The following is a 25,546-nucleotide window of genomic DNA, read 5'->3' on the forward strand; positions in this document are numbered from 1 at the left end:
ATATTTTTTTGGGCATTTTTATGCTTTATTTGATGAGAGACAGTGGTAAAATGGGGCAGAGAGGGGAGTGACGTGCAGAGAACGACCGCGGGCCAGAATCGAACCAGGGTCTGCTGCTGGGCCCGGCCCAGGGGGGGACGCCCTACCAACTGAGCTAAGGGCGCCCCCTAAGTTGTGAACTCTAAATAGCAAATAAGTAAAACCTATTTTATCTTAATTCCCCAGGAGAAAATGTGAAGGGTTTTAAGGGGTAAGAATAATTGTTACATTTACCAACACCAATACAATCATTGTATTAAGTCAGGAAAGTGCATGAGGCCCAGCATAAGAACTTGTTTAGAGGACAGTAAACCCTAAGACACTGTCACACTGATTATATAAACAATGACACACAGCCAGTTTATTAAGTACGCCAAGCTAGTCAAATACAACAGTCCTGCAGACCTGCACTCAATCCTCTTTTCATGAAGGTTATTATTAGGGATGGGGCCGATCCGATCCAGTATCGGTATCGGGTCCGATATGGCCGAAATCTGCGTATCGGATATCGGACTGACAGCTCCGATATTAAAATCCGATTTTTTTTTTTTTTTTTTTTTTTTTATAATTTTTTTTTTTTTTTTTTTTTTTTTTCTATGTAACATGCGCCGACGTTCGGTGGAGGGAGAGAGGACATCACTTTATAATTTGACATACAGTACATATGAGTTTGTTAGCCAGTGAGCTAACCAAAGCTAATCCAAGTCAAGGAGAGGCTTGTGACAAATTCTACTATGTAAAATACAGCCAAAGAGAGAAAGACTGTTTAGACAAACAGACCACCACATATTCTAGTGGGGCAGAAGTGATCATTGAGAAGGATTTCTGCCTTTAAGATAAACCTATATGCATTTGTGTATATTTATTGCTCTTTTAAATTAGAATTGCTTAAGCCTTCCTATACATAACATCACCACCAACGAAAAAATGTATAACAATTATGATATCGTATCGGTCAGTATCGGTATCGGCCGATATCCAAACCCCAGGTATCGGAATCGGATCGGAACTAAAAAAAGTGGATCGTCCCATCCCTAGTTATTATGTTCAATTTAGTTTTAACAGCTTGGAAAGTGTTGATTAAACTTCATGGTCATTTTTGGAAGGATGCAGTTTGTGGTCCTGTTTAGTACTACTGACTGATGTTTCTATTTATCTATTTTTCCTCATCACCCTTTGCATCAATGATATAATAGTAGCTTTAATAACAACAAACCCTCTCTGTTCTGCATCCTACATCCACCTACAACTACCACAAGATCATTTTGGATGTTTTCATAGAGGATTTCACATATTCACCAATGAGACTTGGGTCACTGCTCTAATACAACAGGGAGAAATGTATTATTAATTTAAGGCCTGCTCACAGCACTACAAATTGACGTTTGAAAACCTGAACAGTAATATCTTGTCAAGAAAATATATGTTAGTTTATCAAGGATTCCTGTGACTCCACTGTCGCTAATAAATAAAGTTTTTTTTTCATAATACTTAAAAAAAAGATATATCATTTTCCAAACTCACTCAGGCAGAGCACATCTTTGTGGAGACATATCTGCTGACATGAACAACAAGATGTTTCCAGGTCATAAATGATAAATTATCAGAATTTGTTGCCTATATATACGGTATATATTACAGCAACTTACTATAAACCCAAAAATGCGGAAGTATCCTGGAAAACAACCATTCAAGCATCTGGGCTTACTGAGAAACAGTGTTGTGGTGAGCAAGCATCGGATAACTCACACAAATACTATTTGCACGACACGTGCGCAGCGGACTTTCCACGTATCTTGACTAAACCACAAAACAGCTGTAAGCGGAATGTCCATTTCTGTTAAAATGACCGTGATCTTGAGATAACGCCTTCAATTTCGCAAGTGTGAGTAATTAGTTTTGGCAATCTACACCTTGAATAAACAATGATCTGAAAAATACCTACCCCTGCTCTGTTTGATTTTTAAAAACGTACAATAACTGTTGTACGGGTTGGGAAAGAAAAACCCTCTTGTCCTTCCTTTCCCTTTGCCCCTGTGCCACACCATTGTCTCTATGTAAACCTTACTGAGCAGTTTTGCCTCTTTATGACGAGAGTTCCTGGTACCAGTGAGCCAGAACCAGGTTTATACAGGGAAGGAGATTTAGCCATGATAAAATGTTCCACTCAGGACTGGAAGCCAAGTGGGACTTGCCAGGGCCAGAGCAAACTCTAAATGTCCATAACACAGGATCAAACGGCAGAGATTGTTTGTAAGTAACAAGTAGCTATAGCCAAATTGACAAATCATCTCCGCCCACACAAAAAAAAGTTTTCTTTGAGGGGAAAGTGAGAAGCACAATTAAGGACTAAACGTTAGCCTTGTTGCAGGGCTGGAGCTGCAACTCAGAATAAAGCGGAGTTGAATTTAGTGGAAAAGCATTGATTTAGATCTAATGCATTCATGAAAACAAAGTTGTACGTGTTTGCGTGTATGATGGAAAAAAACCTGTTAAACCTCAAATATCAGCTTTTGTCCAATTAAACAGAAAAAAACATTAAAAAATATATAAAATTTAAATATATTAATAATTGATGGATAGATTATCTACTCCAGCTATTCATGTCATGATGCTGCTATGGTTTTCTCTTGTGTTTATAATTATGAAAATACTGACAACAGTAATGTACTGAAAGTTGTTCCTTTTACTGGAGCACCGACAGAAGAGCATGTGCAAAGATACTTTCACACGGACTCAACAAGCAAACAGTGGCCACGTCTAAGTACAGGAAGTTTGCTTGTAGCCAGACTTTTCTTAAATGAGAGACTATTTTAGTGCATTGACGACCTGAAGCAATATGTAGAGCCCACAAACACCACAGGGCAACCAGAGACAACAGATCAAAAAACTTATTTGTTCATTTTTATGTCATCTACATCTCATTGTTTTTTATTTGTTTCTGTTTAAGGCCCCCGAAATAAAGTAGAGTGAAACATATAAACAAAATACAATTTGTGGCTTGATCCAATTGTAGGACAATTTAAGCAGATGTAAACTTGCATTGCGTTTGATTTGTATTATATTAGCATAAGTATATTTCCAGTTTTTGTTTTGTTTTTTACAATAAAACCTCTCTGTATAATGCAATAGAGTTCAATAGCAACACATACTGCATTCTCCAGAATGATCATACATTTGAACAAATACCCCTCTCAAACAGTTCCAACAAAAACGGAATATTAAAATCTTCTCAAGGGAGTATTTACTGCAGGATTGTTGTATTAGACAGCAAAAGTATTAACTAGGTGTAACTAAGTAATGTACACTGGAAACTGAGTGTATAACGTTTTGTCTAAGTGTGCTCCAGGTGTGAAAAACACCCTTTGATGAACTAAAAGGGAATACTTTTCCTACCGCATCTTAATGTTATTAAACCTGCACCAGGTGTTTACACTATTTGTAGGTGTGTGTGTGTGCGTGTGTGTGTGTGTGTGTGTGTGTGTGTAGGTTTACAAGGGCACTGATGAATAAGAGACCAAGAAAAAACTGATGGGTGAGGGTGTTGCACAGCTTTGCTCTAGGGGCTTTCCACATGCAACTAAGCAAGGTCATGTGCACTGGCACTGTGGTTGTAGGTTATACACACACACACACAGACACACAAACACGCACACAGACACACACACACACACACACACACACACACACACAAAATAAAAACATAAAAAGGGGAACCATGTATTGATCTACACATAAAATGTATTCTTAAATGCAGGAAAAGATGCACGCTATGACAACATGACAACCTCTTCTGCAGAAAAAGACACAGAACTAGAAAGAGACGAGTGCGAGAGATCTGACAAACATCTTGACCACATGACTCTAACCACTCTACTTCCTTTAGATGTTTCTATAGATTTTTGTCACACTGGAACATACACACACACAACACTCCTCCCACACTCGGAGAGAGAGATAAGTTTTCCACTTTGTATGAGCAAAACGCTTTACTGCCTCCTTTAAACTTAATCCAAACAAATATATAAACAAACTGACAAATTACTTCAAAAGCTAGCTCTTGTTGTAAACTGTAGCCTCTGTGAACTTTGTTGCTCGCCACATCTTAGCTTCATTTCCTCTGCTTCTCAGTCAATTTTCTTTTTTTGATATTAAAGTGTTTACCCCCCATGTTTTGAAGATATGATAATGATATACATAAAAAATTTAAAGTTTTTGTAATGGTGCAGACAAAAAACAACATGGCCTCTTTCATCCATGGTATCCTAATTTTGCAGGGGCAGCAAGCTGTGCAAAGTAGCCCTGATTGCCATTTCAGTCCTCCAGCTCTTCCTAGGGGATCTTGAGGGGCTCAAACGCCAAGTTGGATGCGTTTTCCCCTCCAGCGTGTCTGGATCGGCCCCCGGGGATTTCGTACAGTGGGCCTGCATGGATTATCACCACAGGGAGGCATCCAAATCAGATGCCTGGACCACATTAACTGGCATTGCAGGCAAAGGGCAGAAATCTCCATCGGAGCTCTTTCCAGAAACGCACAACAGTGACAACAGCCTGCAACTGCTGCACAGATCTGACCCTTATTCATTACGAGGCCGAAGAAATTTAATGCCTCGTTTCCACCGAGCAGAGCAGGTCGGGACAAGGCAGCTCGGTTTTGGTGTTTCCATTACCAAAAGTTGGGTAGGGTCCCAAAATAAGCGAGCTGAGCCGCTCTGAGACGCTCCTATTTTCGGTACCCCTTGAGCTACTAAGCCATCTGAAAGGGTGCAGAAAATGTAGATCTACACACTACATCCGTTGATTGGTCGAAATAATCACTTCCACGTTAGACCACCATGTGTAATCACTTCGGCAAGAGTGAAGAGAGTCTTGTCTTTAGCGAAACTTTCCCAATAATATCTTGATATCATATGTATTTATTTTTTGTCAAGACCTTGGTGTAGTCATAGGACAACCAAGAACACACTTGATTTATTGCTGCGAATACAGACACAGCTCTCACTGAAGTTATTCAAGGAAGTAAACTAACCTAAGTGAGTTCATAAACATATGTAAAATGAACGATCAAACACCCAGAACTCCATTGCTCCACAACAAGAATGATATCAGCACTGCTTGCTTTAGGTTTAACCACAAGCCAGAGCCTCTCAGGCATCCCTGCTGGAAACAACTCTCTTTGAAAGGCTTAACTGTGTGTGTCATACCCGGATAAATCATCCCCTTTTTCTAAAGAACTGGGGGAACCAACACTCACATCTGCAAGTCCAAATGCCCTGCCCCCAACCACAGAGACAATTAAAGAGGCCTGTCGATGTAGACAGCCAAACAATATCTAGACCTTTTAGCTCTTCAAACCCAAGGGCCTGAAAACAACAGAGCGTTATGACTAACTCAAGATATGACCAAAAAGTCTTCTGACCAAACTCAGTCACAGACGACATGTCAGTTGGGTTCAGACCAGTTCTTCAAAATGTTCCTGTACCTCCAGTAAAGCTCAGAAGTTATCTCTTGCTGAGAACAGCATGGGCAACCCACTGGTTAATGTACACATATTCACTGACATGGAGCTAGTCGATAAACTTGCCCACAAAACATGAGCTTCTCAATAACACATTTCTACATGAATCCTATCATATTTTATCTTCTAAAAGCACATTTAAGCTAAAAAAAACTGTTTTTTGCCTTTCAAAGTAAAATTTCCATGATCAAGGTTTTTTGATTATTGTGTCTAGTTACATTATTATTATTATTAGTTTGAAAACATTTGACACGTTTTAGTGCTTTAGTATGCTACACTTTGAGTCTATACATTTAGCACGATGTCAGCCCTAAACTGCTGCATCATGCCTATTATCCAAAATTCTGGGGTTGGGGTGATTTGTGCCAAAGGGCCTAGGTGAGTTATTAGTAAGTAAAATGTATTTATAAAAGCACATTTATGACAATTTGCACTGTCCAAAGTGCTGTATATAGTGCATTCAGTAGGTAAACAATGAAGGTAAAATAACAATAACAAAAATAGAAGACCTAAAGCCCATACATCCACAAATATAAACAAAGATAGTTGTGCAGAGGTAAGATAGTTAATGGGGAGGAAAAACCAGGGTGTACAGATGGGTTTTGAGCCTTGATTTAAAGGCAGAAATGGAGGGGGAATCACATTTGTCAGGTGGCAGTCACAAGCACGGAGCAACTAGTGCGAAGTACATTTCTGAGAGTTGTGCCAGTGGCATGGCTGTATACGCTGGTCACCAAAAAGAAAGTGATTGTCTACAGTAGCTCAGAAGAGACTGACATCTACATTCCACTTCACGACACCACTGACAAGAGTTCAGATGGCCAGAAAGACGATGATGGTGACTTTGTCATTGTGAGCTTTGCAGGCAAACCACCTAGATCTGCTAGGCCTTGTTTAAGAAAATTGACCTTCAATCTTTGTAAAATATTTACTTTAAATAAACCTTAAATAAGTAATCGTCTTATGGATTTGTCTTGCATTACAGTTTATGAGATATATATATCAATGGCACAATTTACCCCATGGTATTCTCTCTTGTGGCACAACTTACACCACACCAGGGGCAAGTTGTGCCACAAGACAACTTTTTTTCACGAAAGTTATATTTCTTGAACAGTTTATTCCAGATCCAAAAACTTTATTGCCAGGGATGCACAACATCCTGAATTATATGTACATATTTGAGTTGGAGACATAACTGTCAAGGCCTCACTTTAAAATCACTTTGAGTAAAAAGTGGCACAATTTAGGCCACTCTCCCCTATTATTAATACATTATTAAAAATGTTATTAAATATATAATTTATACATTTTAATATATAAAATTTTTTCATTAATTATATCTTTTTTAAAGAGTTTGTTCACATAAATCTAAATACGTAATTTAATTGTTTTTCCTTCGGCTGCACCGCCTCCAGTGTGCTAATATATATTAGAGCTCTTATCCAATCAGATTATTTCCCTGCGCTGTCTCCGGGTAAAAAAATATCTGGCTGAGGCCTTCAGAATTCCGAGAGAATCCCCTCTCTGTTGACGCTAACAGGGACGATGTTGTGATTGACATGTTCTTTAACCAATCAGATTTTGAGTTTTCCGAGTTGGGCGTATCATTTTACACGGCTAGGCCTTCTAGCTGGCCTTGTCGCAGTCAGGAGAGAAAGTAGCCTGCTTGAACTACCGCCATCTAGCTGACACTACTTTCCATGGATAGAAGGCAGTAGAGCGGGTCGGATCGGAGCGGTTCGGTCCGGGTAGTTTGGCTTTTCATTTGCCAAAAGTTGGGTAAGGTACGGTTTAAGCGCACCTAACCGCTCTGAGCCGCTCCAAATCTCAGTACTCCTCCATAGGGGTACTAGCCGCCTGAAAGGGTGCCGAAAATGCGGAGCTACACACTGCCGTCATTTGATTGGCCGAAAGAATAATTTCCGCCATGTGTAGTCACCTCGGCAAGAGTCTTGTGTTTTGGCGAAAATGTGAGCACAGCACTGTTTATTGTGTGGTGTTTTTCCTCGTCAATAAATTTATCAGTTGGTTACACTGTGTCCCACTGCGTAGCTGCCGCAGCCAGCACTGTTCGCTCACTGTTTCTATGAGTTACACCGAGCCGTCTCTGTGTGTTTACGCCATAGCCTAGATAGTAGTAAATACACGCTCACAACAACATGGGGGGAATAAATAAAAAAGCGGCTGGTTTGACCGAGCAAAAACGAGAAACCGCTGGCTTGACCACAGTTGGTCGAAAGAATCATTTCCGCCTTGTGTAGTCACCTCGGCTAGAGTGAAGATAGTCAGTGTGTTTTGGCGAAAATGTGAGCGCGGCACTGTTTATTGTGTGGTGTTTTTCCTCGTCATTAAATGAATCAGTTGGCTACACTGTGTCCCACTGCTACGATGTCACGAAGCTGCCGCAGCCAGCGCTGTTTGTTCACTGTCTCTATCAGTTGCACCGAGCCGTCTCTGTGCTCTCAACAACACGGGGGGAATAAATAAAGAAGCGGCTGGTTTGACCATGCAAAAACAAGAGACCGCTGGCTTGACCACAGTTGTTCCACAGCCCGATAGTTTGACCCACATTCTGGCGGCGGCTATCGCAGTCCAGCCTAAACCCCGCCCTACCAGTAAGGGTAGGGTCGGCGGTGGAAACAACACCCGAGATTCTTAAAAGTGAGCTGTCCCGCTCTGAGTCGCTCCGACCCGACCCGCTCTACTCGGTGGAAACGAGGCATTAGATCTCTTCTATTTTTGATTAAATCTATTAGATGAGACTTTGTCGAAACACACAGTGGATTACAGAGGAGAAGGAGTGGATTTAATGGCCAATTTACTGGGGAAGTTTTTTATTGAGAAAAAGACCTTTTAAGAAATGCTGGACATTGTGAAGCAGCGTGGAACAACAGCGCAGCTAGCCGCTCTGACCCAGCTGGATAAACAATCTGTACGACACTTCCAATCAGGCAGCAACTTATGAAAGGTAGGCCTATAGTTGGCTCATTGCTAATTGTATTGCTGGATATGTCTGCTAGCCTACTTGCAACCGATCGCTGCCGTGTGTGGTGCTACGCTGGGTTTTCAAACCGGTGTTTACTAGGAGCGGTGACCACAGGATGCGATACGTGTGCCGCCAGTGCCGTTCTGCTATTCATTCTCCATGGTATGACCCGCTAGTAGTGTGCTGCTTCCCAGCATAATTTCCCAGCTTAAAACGTATTAGAACATGCAAATAATGTTTGTTTTTCTAAGCTGCTGCGCTGTCCAGTGCTCTAAAAATTTAAACTAAATTGATAGACAGAAGATCTGACAGGTAGTTTTCATCCTGGTGCAGGGTCTGTGATTAAGCTGGGATCTGTGTGTGTGCAGTGGCGGCTCCTGACAATAATCTCAGGGGGGGCAATTGTTGCCATGATGGGTAAAATGACCCAAAATGAACCTAAATCAGATAGCTAATATGACAATGTCATATTGCATTTATCAGTTTGTTTTTCCTGTTCATCCGGCATAACCACTCTGGCAACATTAGACAAGCATTGTACTGTACAGTATTTTTGGACATTAAGTCTTTATTTCTTGAATACAATTATTTTAGCTCTAAAATTATTTAATTATCCGGCTGTGGCCATCACAGATAACTTTTCATCTACCAGTGTGCTCCTCAGATAGGCTTCCTTTAAAAGTTAAGAGACCTGCTCTACAATTAATCACAATAATCTGATTGACTTGACAGATGTGTTCTGATTAAACAAAAATGGATGCTGGCATAGCATATGTGCAATCATCACATTGGTTTGCGTTACTACTGTCTACCTTTCTTTATATGTCCATGCTGTCTACAGCGACGTTACTTGGTAGGAGGGTTTTATGCCGCGGACGGACAGCAGCTGTCAGAGTAAACAAACAGCTGTTGAACGGTGCAGGCTCGTCCATATGCAGATTGATGTTTAATGTTTGTTTTACCTTTTCTGAGAGATGATGCATAGGGGTGACACCCGAAGTTATCCATGCGGTGTCTGTGCTGCCATCAGGATGGATTAAAAGCCATTATACAGTCCATATGCAGCGGCAGCAGGACATAGCGTTTTAGCATCCTGCTAGCCTCGTTAGCCGTTCAAACGAGCCCCGTGAAAATCCGCGTTTATACGATCCCCCAATCCATCTTGGTAGATACTTTCTTGATGGTTACATTTTGTCTGGAAAGGACTTAGTCCTTTTAATGACATGATCAAGTAGCTTGCCAGCCTAGCCTGAGTTGATATTAGTTATGTTGGTCTTGACTCTTGAATATGATCGCTTTGGGCAGCAGACCGAACATGTGACTGTATCAATCACTGTAATTGGTTCATTGTTTACTGTACGTATGACGACAACACGTTAGGGCGAGCACCCTCGGAACCCATAGAGATTGCAGTTTGAAAAAAAAAAGTTTTACATTGAATCTATGAGAGCGCTCAGGGCGATTTTCAACCAGCCCGAAATCGCCCCAGAGTGACGGTACAGAGCACAGACGCTGATTGTACAATGATATTCAGACTTAGATGCAGGTAAAAACTGTATTGGAATAATAGATTATGATTATAAATACAAAAATAGATAAAATGTTTCATCATTATTATTATCCTTATTATATTTTTGTTTTTTGCAACACATAGAGGGCAAGGAGGGCGTCGCCCTATCGCCCTCTATGGGCGAGCCGCCGCTGTGTATGTGTGTTTGACATTTGCCTTGACCGGTAGTTGCTAGTGACTTGTGGATGTTTTGAATTTGTTCTTGATTATTTGGTCATGTCATAATTTAGACTACGTGGGGTCTTTTCGTGATGCAGCATCTTGTCAAGATGTGTAGTGTGTAATATTAGTTGGCCTATGCTCTTGATGGTTTAGTCAACAATTTTAGTGTCATTAGTGTAATGGTTAATCCAATGACAATAGCCGTGACGTCATCATGAATTTATTTATTTATTTATTAAGCGGTTTGATTTTCGGGATGATGGCTCTGAAGGCCTAGGTGTAAAAGGCACGGCCCGCCACTGGAGTTGGAGATAAGGATATTGTCTAGTGATCTGCTAAATGTAGTCTACAACATCTGAGAGGTTGTATTTCTGTGAAACCTAAATATTTACATTGAGTGCTTTCCTTGGAAATTTGTGGGTTTTAACTTGGTAGGATCTCTTCATGAGTCACTATATTTCTGACAAGAGTCATTACTGCTGACTCTGAATAAATGCTGGTTTTCTACTCAGTCTTAATCCCTCAAGCCCACTTTCACGCAAGTGTGGTGAGTGAGGTCTTTTAATTAAGAGGCAAAATGCTATATAATATACCAAAAAGAAGAAAAAAAGACTGAATGTAGCCTGAAACTCTATGGCCAGTAGCCAATCCACCACCAACAAAAGATTAATCATCCATGAAGAGCGCTCATATTTTCCAGTACAGTTGAACATTTTTCAGTTTCGATCCTAACATTTACCCTGGTTTTTCGAAACCTTACAGCACTTATTGAGATAGGAGTGGGATGCTGTGACATGATCCACATTTTTGACCACCAAAACCACTTATATCTTTTAGGTTTTATTGATCAAGAAAGATTCAACCCATTGACTTATCACTCTTGCCATGTCAGATGTTCAGGACTTAAAAGTGTTTCACTTCATTAAAGTTTCCTTTGCACACACTTGTATAAGTAAAATTTGGGACTCCTCAGTGTACCTTCCACAATGTATGTTTTCAAATTGAAATTTGCTTTTCTGTTGAACAATTCTTTAAAATTAACATATGTGGGATTTGGACAACAGGCCGGATAAATCAAGCAAAATAAAGATGCCACCTTGGGTTTTGCAAAATTATGGCGAGCATCATAGTCTCTTTTTTTCTTAAAAATAAATCAATAATCAAAGTAGCTGTTAGTTGGTGCTCTAATCCTTGCATAGCAAAACTAACCTCCCAATGACCTTCGTGGTGTTGCCAAACATGGCTATTAGGAAATAAAGAGTGTTTCTTTAAGTCCAAAAGGACACATTTTAGCAAAGGATCGAGTCACAATTAATTTCAAACCAACAAGATTATGCCAACCAACCAAAGATGTTGTTGCTTAAGCTATGCGAGCCAACTGGATGACTGCCTGGGGATTTAAAAGAGGTTTTGTTTTCCTGATTACCCTTAGATCTCTGTGGGCTGTGCAAGATAAAGATCTAGTGATGCAAACTAAGAAGGAAAGGGGGACAAGTTCAGGCAGGTCAGCTGTAAGAAACTAAAAAGCAGAACCTTTGTGGGAACAAAAGCCACACAAGTTTAAGAAATCTAGTTTAATGAACCAAAGAGGACAAACATAAGAACATATACTCTGACACTATACTATTTATCACAACATTTCACAGCCTCTCTGGTTAGAGCCAATTGATTTGTAACATGATATTCACAGCTGATGTACATGTGGTGAACACACATGCAAGCATGCATGATTGTGCACTCATGCACATATCCATTACATGACTCAGTCACTCACTTCAAGGTATAATTTCATGAAACCCAATCCCTGGAAAGAGTAAAGGTTTTGACTTTGTGGGTGAGATACAAGACTGTTATGATACAAGATGAAACTCAAGTTTGGTCTCTCTCTGAATAGATAATCTCTGCTCTAAAAACTTGAATTGGCAGAGGCGGAATGGCCTTTTCTGCACAATTCCACAATGGGTCCCTAATTCTAGGATGACTAGTAGTTATCCACCTAGTTTTAGCCAAATACGCATTGTTATAGACCAAAATATTATTTTGTAAAATATTAGTTATTAGTTCGGCTATTAAGCAGCACAGAGGAAATTTGATTCACCAAGATCACTTTGTATTAACAGCAACAATTGATTTTTGTTAGCTGACCCTAAAGTTCAGACCAACTTTCCAAAAAAACAACCAAAAAAGCTTACTGGTCTTTGTGAAGAAAAAATACTTGATCGAGACGAAACTTTTTTGTTCTTCTTGATGAATGATTATAAAAAACTAGCTAAGTTTTAGGAAGAGATCACCACCACTGTACTTTCTTAAATGTCAAAAGTGTTTTGGGCACTTGATACACAGTCAGGTCTTCTCACAAGGATAAATTACTTATCAGAACTCTCTGCAGGCCTCAAATTAAAAAACGAATAGTATCGAACACTTGATTTAGGTCTGTTCATCCTCTTTGCTTGCTTGTGTATCTAACAATTCAGTCTGTCTTTCTAAAGTCTCCTGCTGTTGTGTTTCCTGTGTCTCTCTTGGTTGGTTTCATTCCGTTTCTGGTTCAGCTGACTGGGGCCCATGTGTGCAGAGCTTCAGTTGTGGTATGCAACGAGAGCCAAATTAACGCTGCATGTTGCCATATGAGAGACCGAAGTACAACAAGTAACACAGAACAGATGGACACCAGAGTATGGTTGTTGGAAAAGTATTTTCCACTGATGTTGCAAACTCCTCTCTTACTATCAAGTGAGTGAGAGAGAGAGAGAGAGAGAGAGAGAGAGAGAGGGACAAAAACGTGAAGAGAAAGAAAAACACAGGATAAATGCAGAGAAAAAAGATATAGCAAAACAAAAATGCCTAAGCACATATAGGTCAAGGAATTAGGACTTTGTGACAATTGTGTTCTGAAGTATAACTCAACATTTGGCTTTCTAATGAGGCATATTACTGGAAATCTTTAACATATCTTCCTAATGAAGGCTTCAGATAGGATATCAAAGGACCGTAATGGGATGGGCAGTCAAAGACAAAGCCTAAACCACAAAAGCCAACATACATAAAAATATGTGAGCGAGAGCACAAATGCATTCAGATAGGAAAGGATAAACTCTGAGAACAACATGATACACAGTGTAGGCACACGTACATAGCATGAAATGAAACCATGTGGGAAAGATTAAGGCTAAAGGAGCTGGAACAAGCACAGGCACACACACACACACACACACACACACACACACACACACACACACACACACACACACACACACACACACACACACACACACACACACACACACACACACACACACACACACACACACACACACACACACACACACACACACACACACACACACACACACACACACACACACACACACACACACACACACACAAGAGATGAGATGAGAGGGGTGTGATTAAGATGAAGTCTACAGGAGGTCCGAGGAAACATATCAGACTGCTGAAGTCGGTGGGAACTGACTCTGGAAGACAGAATACCACGATTTTCCTGGCAAGACGCTAACCTTGTCTGTAACCTTGACTACCATTTGTCGGATCAAAGGAAAAATGGGGCTTGATGTGATAGAAGCAAATACCTCGGCTTAAGAAGAAGTCAAAGCTGAGGAAGGTTATTAGATAACTTGGGGAAAAGTGCACATTGTGTTCCTGAAAAGAAAACGATATACCTGAACCAGTGTCACACAATGCTTTCTACTCAGCTTTATAGTGGTGTAGACAAAATGATCTAAAATTCAACAAGACGGGAATGTTACTTGTAAATGTAATTTTGTCCTCAATGAGTTACTTGAGACCGATACAAGATTAAGAGTTTAAGGTTAAAGTCTCGAATAACACAGAGGACACTATGGAGACATCTTCTCTTTTCAGCTGACAGAACAAGATTCACTTCTGCAATAGAACAAGTGTTACATGGCCTTGGCTTGGCTATTGTGTCATTCCATCCACAAAGCAGAATAAGAAAACACAGACCTGAAGCGTGCTTATATAACAGTTTATATAGCCAGTTTAGGAAGCATTTATGAACAATAAGAAATCAATTAATTATTATCATTAATCGTCCGATTAGTAACAAATTCAGTTGGGATGACTATAATATTCAAATTATTGTTGGTGAAGAATTTATTTCTAATTGAAAAACATGTTTGACATGAACGCTGGAATTCTCCAATCTACTATTTTATAACTTGGGCCTTTTTTGCTATTGCCATTATCAACACTATAAAGTATCACAGGTAGCTGTAAACTAATATTTACACAGCTTATATTGAAGCAATGAAAGTGATAGTGTCCTCGAAAAAAATGAGATCCCTAGCTTTCAACAACATTTGATTTTGTACTACAGTCCGTTTTCAGTTCGAACCACTACTGTTGTGCAGCTTTGCAGTTGTATGGTACCGATTCTACTAGTCATACAAACAAACCACATTACTCGGATGTGATGAATTCAGCTTTTCGTTGTGTAATCATGTGTAGAATGTGTATTTTCAATTCAATTCTTCTGTGGTGCATTCTGAAAAGGCCCCTTGCATATGTTCAGCTTCGTTCAGACCAACATAATCTCTGGCTGAACTTCTGCCCTGACAGCAGCCCCTGAGCCTTGGCTGCAGCTTTCTCACGCGAACATTATCAGTTTCCATGCAGCTTCCTATTTTGTGCTAAATCAGCTCACTGATATTACCGCTGTTTCTCACAGAAAGAGACCATGGTTTATTATTTTATGTGCACCCAAGATATGTAGTATGCATCAAGGGTGCATGTGAAGTGTACCAACCCAATTTATAACATGGTAACTACAACATATTAATTTGTGTGTTTCAATTACTTGCTTTGAAGGTGTGAATGATGTTTTTTCTTCTTCTGTATGTTATGTGTGTGCCTGCAAGTCCAGAGCTCTCCTTCCTTTTAAGGCAATTCTCAGGGCCTTAACTCTCTGCCATGCCAAGATTACACACATGGACACACACAAGAGGGGAGCACTCGGAGCAGCAATGCAGTTGGCTAACTAAAGCAGCCTTGCAATCAGATAGGAAAATCTTGCCAATGCCTTCCCATTCTGATATATGCGATTCGCGCGCGCAGAAACACACACACACACACACACACACACACACACACACACACACACACACACACACACACACACACACACACACACACACACACACACACACACACACACACACACACACACACACACACACACACACACACACACACACACACACACACACACACTCTCTCTGGCTCTATCATCAACTAAATTAACTCACGCACATGGTTAGGACTGCAGCTGGCTGAAGAGTTGAGGGTTGCTAAATATAAAACACTAAAAGCACACATACACACGCATGCATGCATCGTCTTTTTCCTTGAGCTGTTATGGCCAGAATACACACTTGCACACACCCTGAGGAGGCTGAACATTACTTCTAGTGACCTTATAGATGGCGTCGCCTAGGACAGCAGTCAACTTAGCCACTCTGATTGCTGGTTTGGGGATCTTCGGGGACTGGGTGTGCAAGCAGCTGGCCCCATCTGGACATATTGCAGGCTTTTATGCCATGGGTTTCATGGCAAGCATACATATTACAGAAAGGGGGAAAAAATACATCCTACTGTGCTGTTAGCACAAGCAAGGTCAACGTACGGCACACTGATCTTTCTTGTTACCTTTCTTTTAACTTTTAAATGCAAGTTACTCAAATAGTATTGTTAAAATTTGACAATTTCATATTTTCAGATAGTAGAGTTAATGTATTAAAAATGTGGTTGTACCTAGAAAAGTTATGACTGGCTGAAGCAAACACTAAACAAACAGGAAATAGTGTAGGAGGCAAAACTCACCAAAGAGTAAAAGAAGACATGAATGTTGCAGATTCTTTGAGGCAGTTGAGCACAGAAAATGTCTCGCTGGGTAAATGTTGTGCTACATTAATGCATGAAAATGACTGTATTATAAACTAATGTGTGACAGTAATCAGTAAGGCACAAGCAAATAAATCTTTACTTAAACAGTAACTCCATTTCCTTAACCTTCTTTAACTAGGTTAAAAAACAAACCATCTGTTACCCAATCTGAAAAAGGTTATAAGTGTGAAACAAATTATGGAATTTTAACAGTGACACTATTCCTTACATGCTGCGATTAGTTTTCATTAGTATAAGCTCTCTGACTAAACTACAGTACTAATACTATCACGCTTTGTCTTTTTAGCTAAACATGGGAAGTTGTTAGGTTTTTAACACACAATGAAATAAGAAGACAGTTAAACTACAGGTCCTGAGAAACAGAAACTTGGTAAAAAAGCGACTACGAGCACAAAGTCATACAGTCAACCCTGTTCGGTTTGGAAATAGACAATAGATGAGGTCCAAGGCACGCTCCTGAAATTACATCTTACTACCAAAGCTGTAGGTAGAATCAACGTCACTCAATTTGACGGATCACATCAAACCAATGCCTGCTTAACAATAGAGCGCACTGCAGTTTAATAAAACAAATCAATCACTGGAAGTAAAGATGTGATAAAAACAAACAATGCAACGCACAGTTCTGAGATGAAGCTACATGTCATCACAGCTTGGGTCTTGTTTTGTCATGTGGCAAACTGTTCACCAAAAGGAGCCTCTTAGATGCGACATACTGTAGCCTCATTTATGAAAACAAAACAAACACAGAGAAAAGGGATTATTTGAAAAAGGAGGGGGGGAAAACCCCTGCGACTAAAACATCTGGAAACAGGAAATGACTTTGTGTGTGTGTGTGTGTGTGTTTATTTAAAATTTCAAGACGTTTTGTGATACAGCCTGGCAAACTGACATTAGGTACTCTTAAAAGGCTTCTGCGGGTTTCCATCTTATTGGTGAACACAAACTACAGAATCGTCTATCTTGCAGAGATATGAAACAAGCTAAGGGAGCTGCCAGCTGTTAAATGCTTCAGTGCTGTGCAGAGTTCTAAGAAGAAGCTAAACAAACATTTTCAAGAAATGCAGACACAGAACTCTCTGAAACACAGGACAACATCCTATGAAAGCATGCATCTACTGTACTAAAGAAAACGGTAACGGGGAAAGTGTCAGCCATTGAGAATATGTTACATATGTGAAATGTTGTAGAATGTTTGTTACAGCTTAAAGATTGGTTGATTGGTTGATTGATTGATTGATTGATACGTGAAATGTTGTAGAATGTTTGTGACAGCTAAAATAAATGCCAATGATAAGATAAAAATCTTTAAATGTTGTAAATATAATATGAACTTCTAATACATACTTCCTCTCTCTTTCAGGGGTAACAATATCCTGTCAAGCCCTATAATACACTATTGATAAGTTGTTGTTTTTTGAAGATATTTTTGTTGTTGTGTTTTTCACCTTTTATTGACAGTTAAGAACAATGTTGGAAGAGTGGGGGAAGACTAGGGCTGCAACTAACGATTATTTCAATAATCGATTAATCGGTCGATTATTTTTTCGATGAATCGGATAAAAAAAAAGAAACATTTGTAAATGCCGCATCTTTATTCAAAAACTGAACATTACTTCAAATTCACAGTGCAGACTGAAGTGTCAAAACACCAGGTTATTACTCCAACGTCCCGGAACTATTAAAAGTAATATTAAATGATAAAAAATTAATAATAAACTTAACTGGGATAACACAAAAAAAAACATACAATGTATGATATACATTTATACAGTATAAGGGATGTCCATGGTAAACCAGTCAACCGATAATATTTTAACCGGTAAATACCAACGGTTAAAAAAATTAAATCATCTTAATTTCTCTCAGATGACAGGAGATCGTTAATTTGTATTGATATTGATACAATTTTCAAGACTCCTTAACGATCCAAGTCTTTATTGATATCACAATTGATAATTTTCTATTATTTTGTTGAAATAGAACTTGTATTATTGCTTTAATTGCTGATATGATCATAGCTCAAGATAGGACATTAAACAGGTCATAATTCCATCTTTACCATCTATTTTATATTGCTGGGAAAACAAGTTTCGCCAAAATCTCAAATTTCTTTTTTTTTGTGTTGCATTTGAACACATCAATCATATTACTGAGCCGGCCTGAACACATCACAGTTGATAGGCTATGTTTGCTACTTTTTTTAAGCTAACTAGCTCTTTATCCTTCCGATTTTAACATGGATTTAAAATCTGGATCACTATTTTTAACTGACGGGACTTTCTACACCGTTCGGTTGTGCGATTACTGCCGCTGCTTTGAATGACTGTTGATGCGCCGATGCCGACTCTCCGAGCACGTCTGCACACCGTCTGCAGCAGCAGCAGCTGACAGAGTTTTTTTTGGACTAGACGGATACTGAGTTGAAGGAGTTTTTTTTTTACCCAAAGAAAGCAAAGGTACAACACTTTTATAGGCCTGCAGTCCAGTGTTAGATATGACCAAAATACAAACTGTGGCCGCTCACACTATAGCTTTCCCGCACGTGAAGCGAGCCTTCACGTGCGGAAGGCTCACTGTGGGCGTGCATGAACCTGTCGGCAGCTGGATGTAAACAGTGCCGCGCCTGCAAGTGACTTATTAATCGCGCGACTCAACGAATCGATGACCAAATTCGTTGCCAACGCTTTTAGTAATCGATTTTAATCGATTTTATCGATTCGTTGTTGCAGCCCTAGGGAAGACGTGCAGTTAATTGCCCGCCTGAAGTCGAACCCGGTTAGCCACAGGGATACCCCCACATATTGATAAGTTATCATATAGGACTAGCTAGATGACACTATGGAAATCCAGCTTGGCAATGAATGGTGTGTAGTGTATATTTAAGAGTGTGGTAAATTATAGATATAATGGACATATAATGCATGACACAATTAAGTCCACAGTATGTACATATATCCAATAATTGCTTGGTTGATAAAAATGTGTGTATAAATGTAAGCATGAGCAAATGTATCTACCTTTGGAGGATCATAGAGCTCCAACTGGTACCTCTCCCCTCTTCCTCCTCCACCTTGCGCGTCCCTGATCCTCCTGACCAGCAGGCGGCAGCGTTGCCAGCGGGGCAGAGAGTCTGACATAGTGTCGTCCACCAGCAAGTACCTCAGTTGGCCCTCTTTACAGCAACCGCTCACCTCTGACCTCCTCTGCCTCATGCTTCCACCGCGTAACCAACGGAAATTATCCCGGAAGTGCAAGGCTAAACTGGCCACGGACATATGCGAAGAGGCTGGGGGCGTGGCTTCAGAGGACGAGTGGGAAGATGAGGAGGAGGATGACACTTCCTCATTTATGGAGGAAATCCCGCCCGCCCTGTCACCATTACTCGGGGAATTGTTGATGTTGGTGGAGGGGTTGCTAGGAGACAGGTCCTGGGATGAGGGGGGGATGGGGACCGGCCGTTTCCTGAAAAGCCGTTTAACGGTCTGCTGGATTTGACTGACCGAGAAATGCGTGACGTCAGCATGTCCAGTGTTGGAGGTTGAGGAGTCGGAGGAGTACCGTTGGGATACCTGACGACGATCGGTGCCGGTTATCTCCTCATTGCTACGGCTACGAATCACCAGTGACCCGCTGCCGATACTACGGGTAGACCCCCTGAGCACCACCGGGGTTCCTGATAAAGAGTTTCCAGCAGGACATCGCAGCGGCTGCTCCTGTTCTCGACTCACCACCACCGGCTCTACTTTTGGTGTAACAGTAAATTGACCAGCTCCTCCACTCGGCCGGCCTGCCTCCCGATAGTCCTGCACCCCAGACAAAGTTGTTATCCTCAAGCGACCAATCACAGCCTGTGAAGGAATGGGAATGGCCACTGGAGTGGTGGAGATAGCACTGCTTGTAGGAGTGCCATCTTTGTCGACTTCGCAACTGAAGTGCTGCTGGAAGAGGTCAGTGAACTGCTTGGAGAAGGTCTCTGGGGGGAGCACGTCATGCTGCGACCGCTCTCTGGCAAAGCTCCGGTAGTGTCCGGCCAGCTGCCGGGCTGTGGCGATGGCGTGCAGCTCGCAGAATTCCCTCCAGCCTCTCGGGGGCGCTGCCACACCTGGGCCTCCTCCTGCTGTTGTGGTGGTGTTGGCTGGATGGATAGTGTTACCATTCATTGCAGTAACCAGACCGGCTGAGAATCACTGCTGAGACAACAAAAATCAGGTTGAAAAATAGAAAGAAAGAGAAAAAGGAAAAGAGAAATAGATGGTTGGAGAGGAGGTGGGGGGTGAAGAGGTTGATTTGGACACAAACCAGGAGGGGGAAACAGTTAGGAAAAGAAATTTAAAAAAAAGATGATTGGGGGACAAACAAAGGAGAGATATGGAAATGTAATTAGAGGCAGATCAAGACAATGTGTAGTATTGTACAAAAACTGGAGCACTAAACATGGAACTGGCAAAACAGTCAAAGCATATATTTGAATTACACTGAAACAGTGCAAACTTTGAGAAAGGACCACCAGAAGTCTGTAAGTCTGAATCTGTATTCAATCATAAACAGCCCTTATTGGATTATATGGGCCTGCAAAGAATCTCTGGCAATCAACCAGTCACAGAGTATCTTAATAGATAAGGGCCGTCACCGTTCACTCAAAGGATAATGGGCAACCATTACATTTGTGGAAAAACAGTCGATTGACACCGAGGTATTTAAAATGAATGAAAACAGCAATAAGTCATTGGGACAGACACTGAATGAGCCTCTGACTGAGGAAGTACGGTTCGAAAATTTCTCAATCAACCGCACTGCCTGCTTGGCCATCTGCATGTTTACATGTGACTTGTTTCAATATTCCTTCTGCTTTTTGTTTTCTTTCCCCAATATGAAGCCTTCATTATGTCAGAGCCTTTACATGGAACCAATGTTTTGGCCTTAATCAGAAAAGGGATGGTAAAGAAGTGACAGAAAATGAAGCGAGAGGAATGGGGATGACATGCAACAAAGTTCCCAGCATCTTGGACATAGAATAGGGCTGATGGGATGGTATACTGAAGGTGTTAAACCAAGTACACTTCTAGGGTTTTGTTGGAGGATTGTCCTTCATTCATTCATTGGTCACTAAAACTCATAATCATCAGCAGTGTTTACTTTGCTGTCATCATTCTGCATATAAAAAAAAATCAGTCAAGTTCCTTTACTGTGTAACTGCCTTTCTAATTATAAAGAAATTACAGCGTCATTTCAGAGTGAACCATTTAGTTCCACAGAAACAGGATGCATTCCTAAGTACGTAATGAGAGCCCTACACATGTCCCTCATCTAATAAAACACCCTCTTGCTGGGTCCTCATGTGTGTATAGCAATGTCGACACCAGGAACTCTAACCCATAGTTATATATGATAAGTATGAGGAAGGACGCGTTTTCAACGAACCACAACGGGCCTGAGCTGATGCAAGAGTGGCGCTTCTTGGTTTATGGAGACAGCCCATGGATGATACAATGTTGTATCATCAGCCGCAGACTTGCTAGACTCACACTGATGTAGCAAAACAATGTCTTTTTTATTTACATGAATTAAGCTGTATCAAGAGGTTTCGGGAAATAACTTTTTAGGTAGAATATCTCACCATGAGACACTTAATGACAGGAAAATACTGAATAGGTCTTAAAAGATTCCAACATGCATTATATAAAACTAACTCATTTCAATACAACTACCTCTAAATGAACTATTGAAGAGAGAGATATCAGCAGTATTAACAAGGGTTTTTTCATTCTCAAATTGCATGTGCGTACAGTACATACCATCTTCTTCCAGTGAAGCAGAGAGGGGTCCTTTCTAAATACAGGAAGTTTGAGTGTGTGTGGGGTGGCGTGGGGGGGGGGAGGAGTCCTATATTGTGGTCCAACAGATCACAGAAAACCACAAGAAATAGAAAGGGGGTGGGGGTCGTTGTGGTTGGGCCAAACATGGAGCAACATGTCTCGTTATCTCTGGGGTAACATTTACCTCCCGCTCTGTCTGTATCCCGAACCACGACTTTTGGTGCACAAAAATGTGAATCCTTGAGAACCTGTCATGCAACAAGTCTGCAATTCACTCATTAGTATCATCAAACGTACCATGGGACACGTACGTCAATGAGGGAGTCAAAAATTGGCATCTAGAAATACTGCGTCACTAAGACTCCTGGATAGGACCGGTCACAACAACTAATTCACTTCCTGTACATTTCGGAGCATGCTCAGAGCACGCCCCCTTACGCCCCTCCAGCTGGCCCCCCCTGAAGGTTGTTTCTATCTTCTTGGCCAGCCCAGAGATGACTCAGCAATGACTGACTGCAGAACATATACACACACACACACACACACACACACACACACACACACACACACACACACACACACACACACACACACACACACACACACACACACACACACACACACACACACACACACACACACACACACACACACACACACACACACACACACACACACACACACACACACACACACACACACACACACACACACACACACACACACACACACACACACACACACACAGGCTTCAAAAAAATATTCAGACCCCTTCCCTTTTTGCACACTTTATTGTGTTGTAGTAGATGTAATTTTAGATGGATAAATATTCCATTTTGCTCATCAATTCCACACTCAATAACCCATAGTAACAAAGTGAAAACATGTATTTAGAAATGTTTGCAAATTAAACAAATCAAAAACTGAAATCTCTTGTTTACATAAGTAATACCTGGCAGATCCTGGCAAGCTCTATCCAATTGGATGGGAAGCATCTTTGACCTGCAATCTTCAGGTCTCTCCACAGATCTCCCATGGGGTTTAAATCTGGGCCACTCAAGGCAAAAATACTTTTTCTCACATTAGAGTCCAGAGAATCTTTTGCTTCGTGATTTAACAGATGGCACATGTATTTATTAAAATAACATCTACAACAAAATAAAGTGTGCAAAGAGTAAAGGGATTTCATAATTTCTGAATTCACTATGCAGACACATTTCCTGCCACCAATTCTCTCTGGGGTTCTTGGACGTCTCTGTTCCCATGGTTTTCCCTTTCTTTTCATCCTCTCTGTCCTCTGGAATGAGGATCTCCAGATGTGTTTGGATTTATGCTTCCTTTACTTTCACCTTGACTGAGGGCCTAACAGGGCCACATTCAGGTTCTGTAGAAAAACAATAAAAGGCTAAAACAATATGTTGGCTCCCTTCTCTGTTCTTATCCAAGACCTTCAACCTTAACTTGGTGCCTTGTTATCTTATTATTGTTTTGCTAGACAGCATTCAGCAGGGGATGACAGAAGAAATAGGCCAATTCAAACACACTGAGCTGCAAATGGAAAACATTCCTGCACAATAGAGTCAAAAGTCCTGCATTCCCTTCCTTTCTGTCTTCCTCTCCTTAACTCATCACTCCCTCCTTTTCGTCCTCCTCCTTGTCAAAGCCTACATTCTTCAGTGTGAGACACATACATACACAGATACTCAAAATAAAAATGGCTTTCCCGGAAAGAATCTTGTGCCCGACACACATTGAGAGAAATGTAATACCATCCCTTTATCTGAACCTCTGACATGAGGTCTAACAGAAGTGAACATTAAAAAATAGTTGAGCAGTCAATAAATAGATAATTAAATCAGTGACTATTCGGATAATCAATTAATAGTTAAAATCAAGCAAATTACAAACATTCTATGCTTCTTTCTTTTCCATGTCAACTCTTATTATTAGTTATATATCTTCATCATGTTTGTCTGAAACAAGCAATTTGAAGTCGTTAACTGTGGGATGAACGTGTGATGCTGTGGTATGTAATTACCGCTAAATGCACAGAAGCGAAAATGGAAGTGCAAGCAGTATATGCCAGTATATGCTATATAGTGGCCAGTAAGAAGTGTCCTGGTTAAGGCCTATTGGGAGAGGAGCCAAAAAACTATTTCCTTTAAATCAGCTTTGTCTTTGAAATACACACACTGCACAGCCAAATCCAAAAATGAAATGCTAACAAAAAAAATTACCACAAAAACTTTTACATTTAAAGAGAGATGACATTCATTTTTGTGCAAACCCAAAAACGTATACATCCCAAGCAGAGGCTTATACAACATGCAGAGAGTTATCAGTGCGGCTGGTGGAAGCCCTGTTGCAGGGAGGTTCTATTTATATCACAAGAGCTTGGTATCAGCTCTCACACACCACTGTGTGCTCCCTGTTGTCCCCAGTTGGGAGCTGCTCTTGTTTGATGCAATGGACACACCCACCCACACACACCCACACACGCAAAAGAGGTCTCTGATCTTTCAGGTCATGTATTCATAGCGGCAGGCAGCTGCCATGGTTGCATTCTAAGATCAGTGCATAAAAGACACTGTGCGTCAACTAATTGTATAGAAAGACTCACAAAAGAAATCAACAGAAAATACATTAAAAGACCATTTTACGAAATGTACTTATATCAAAATTTTTGGTAATGTCCCTCCTTTTAATTTTGAAAAGTATTAATTTACGTTTACCACAAGTCCTGCGAGTGTGAGTGTTAGCCACGACTGTCTATAGCTGAAATGATCTCACAATGAACAACTTTTTCTGTAATTAATTCATTGTTTAAGTAATCTTTTCAGCTAAAAGCATTGGTTAAATTCATAAATGAGACGTAGCTGCTATTTTCTCTTTCACATTTAGTATACGTTGATTTTTTTGTGGGGGTGGGGGGGATCCAGGTTTAATCTAACTGGGCGGGTACTCAATCTACCTGGGCGGATCGCCCAAGTAGTCTATGCGTGGGAAACACTGGGTTAATCCACCTCAAGTCTTCTATGCGACCGGACAGACTTTACTTTGCTTTGCTAGAAGGCGCCTTGCATGGCAGCTACTGCCATCAGTGTATGAGTGTGTGTATGAATGGGTGAATGTGGTAAGAAATGTAAAGCGCTTTGGGGCTGAGACAATCGGCTAAAAAGCGCTATATAAGTGAAGTCCATTTTACCATATAAGTCAAGTCCATTACTGAAACACTAATTTTACCCTAAGTCATAGATTTCGCTTGTGTATTAAAATTCACAAACACATGACAGGTGTGTATATAAGCAACCCGAGAATGTGTTCACATGAACACCTCCGTGTGCCGTTTGGTTGCTCATTACTACAGAAATAGCATGTGCTCCTCATCGTCTTTCTCATTTCATAAAATGCAATTTACAGCGAGCCACATCCTCCTGACCTGTATATAGCCCTGGCCTTATTACCGAAATCAGCCGGATCCAATCTATTACTTACGACTCAATTAGTCT

General features: G+C 40.7%; 1 protein-coding gene across 3 annotated transcripts in view; it reads right to left on the reverse strand.

The window, feature by feature from the left end:
- The window catches only part of sh2b3 (SH2B adaptor protein 3), a 63,644-nt gene that overhangs the window by 29,253 nt on the left and 8,845 nt on the right, over positions 1–25,546 (reverse strand). For 2 of the 3 annotated variants that reach the window (XM_080044689.1, XM_080044691.1), the window contains exon 2: positions 19,239–20,408. In XM_080044689.1, coding sequence (XP_079900815.1) covers positions 19,239–20,381 — 1,143 coding nt within the window. In that variant the 5' untranslated portion in view covers positions 20,382–20,408. Of the gene's footprint in view, positions 1–19,238; positions 20,412–25,546 lie in introns of all 3 variants that reach the window. The other variant, XM_080044690.1, reaches the window with a different exon arrangement.

The sequence above is a fragment of the Ammodytes marinus genome, assembly GCF_949987685.1.
Source record: "Ammodytes marinus genome assembly, chromosome: 2".
Classification (NCBI taxonomy): domain Eukaryota; kingdom Metazoa; phylum Chordata; class Actinopteri; order Uranoscopiformes; family Ammodytidae; genus Ammodytes; species Ammodytes marinus.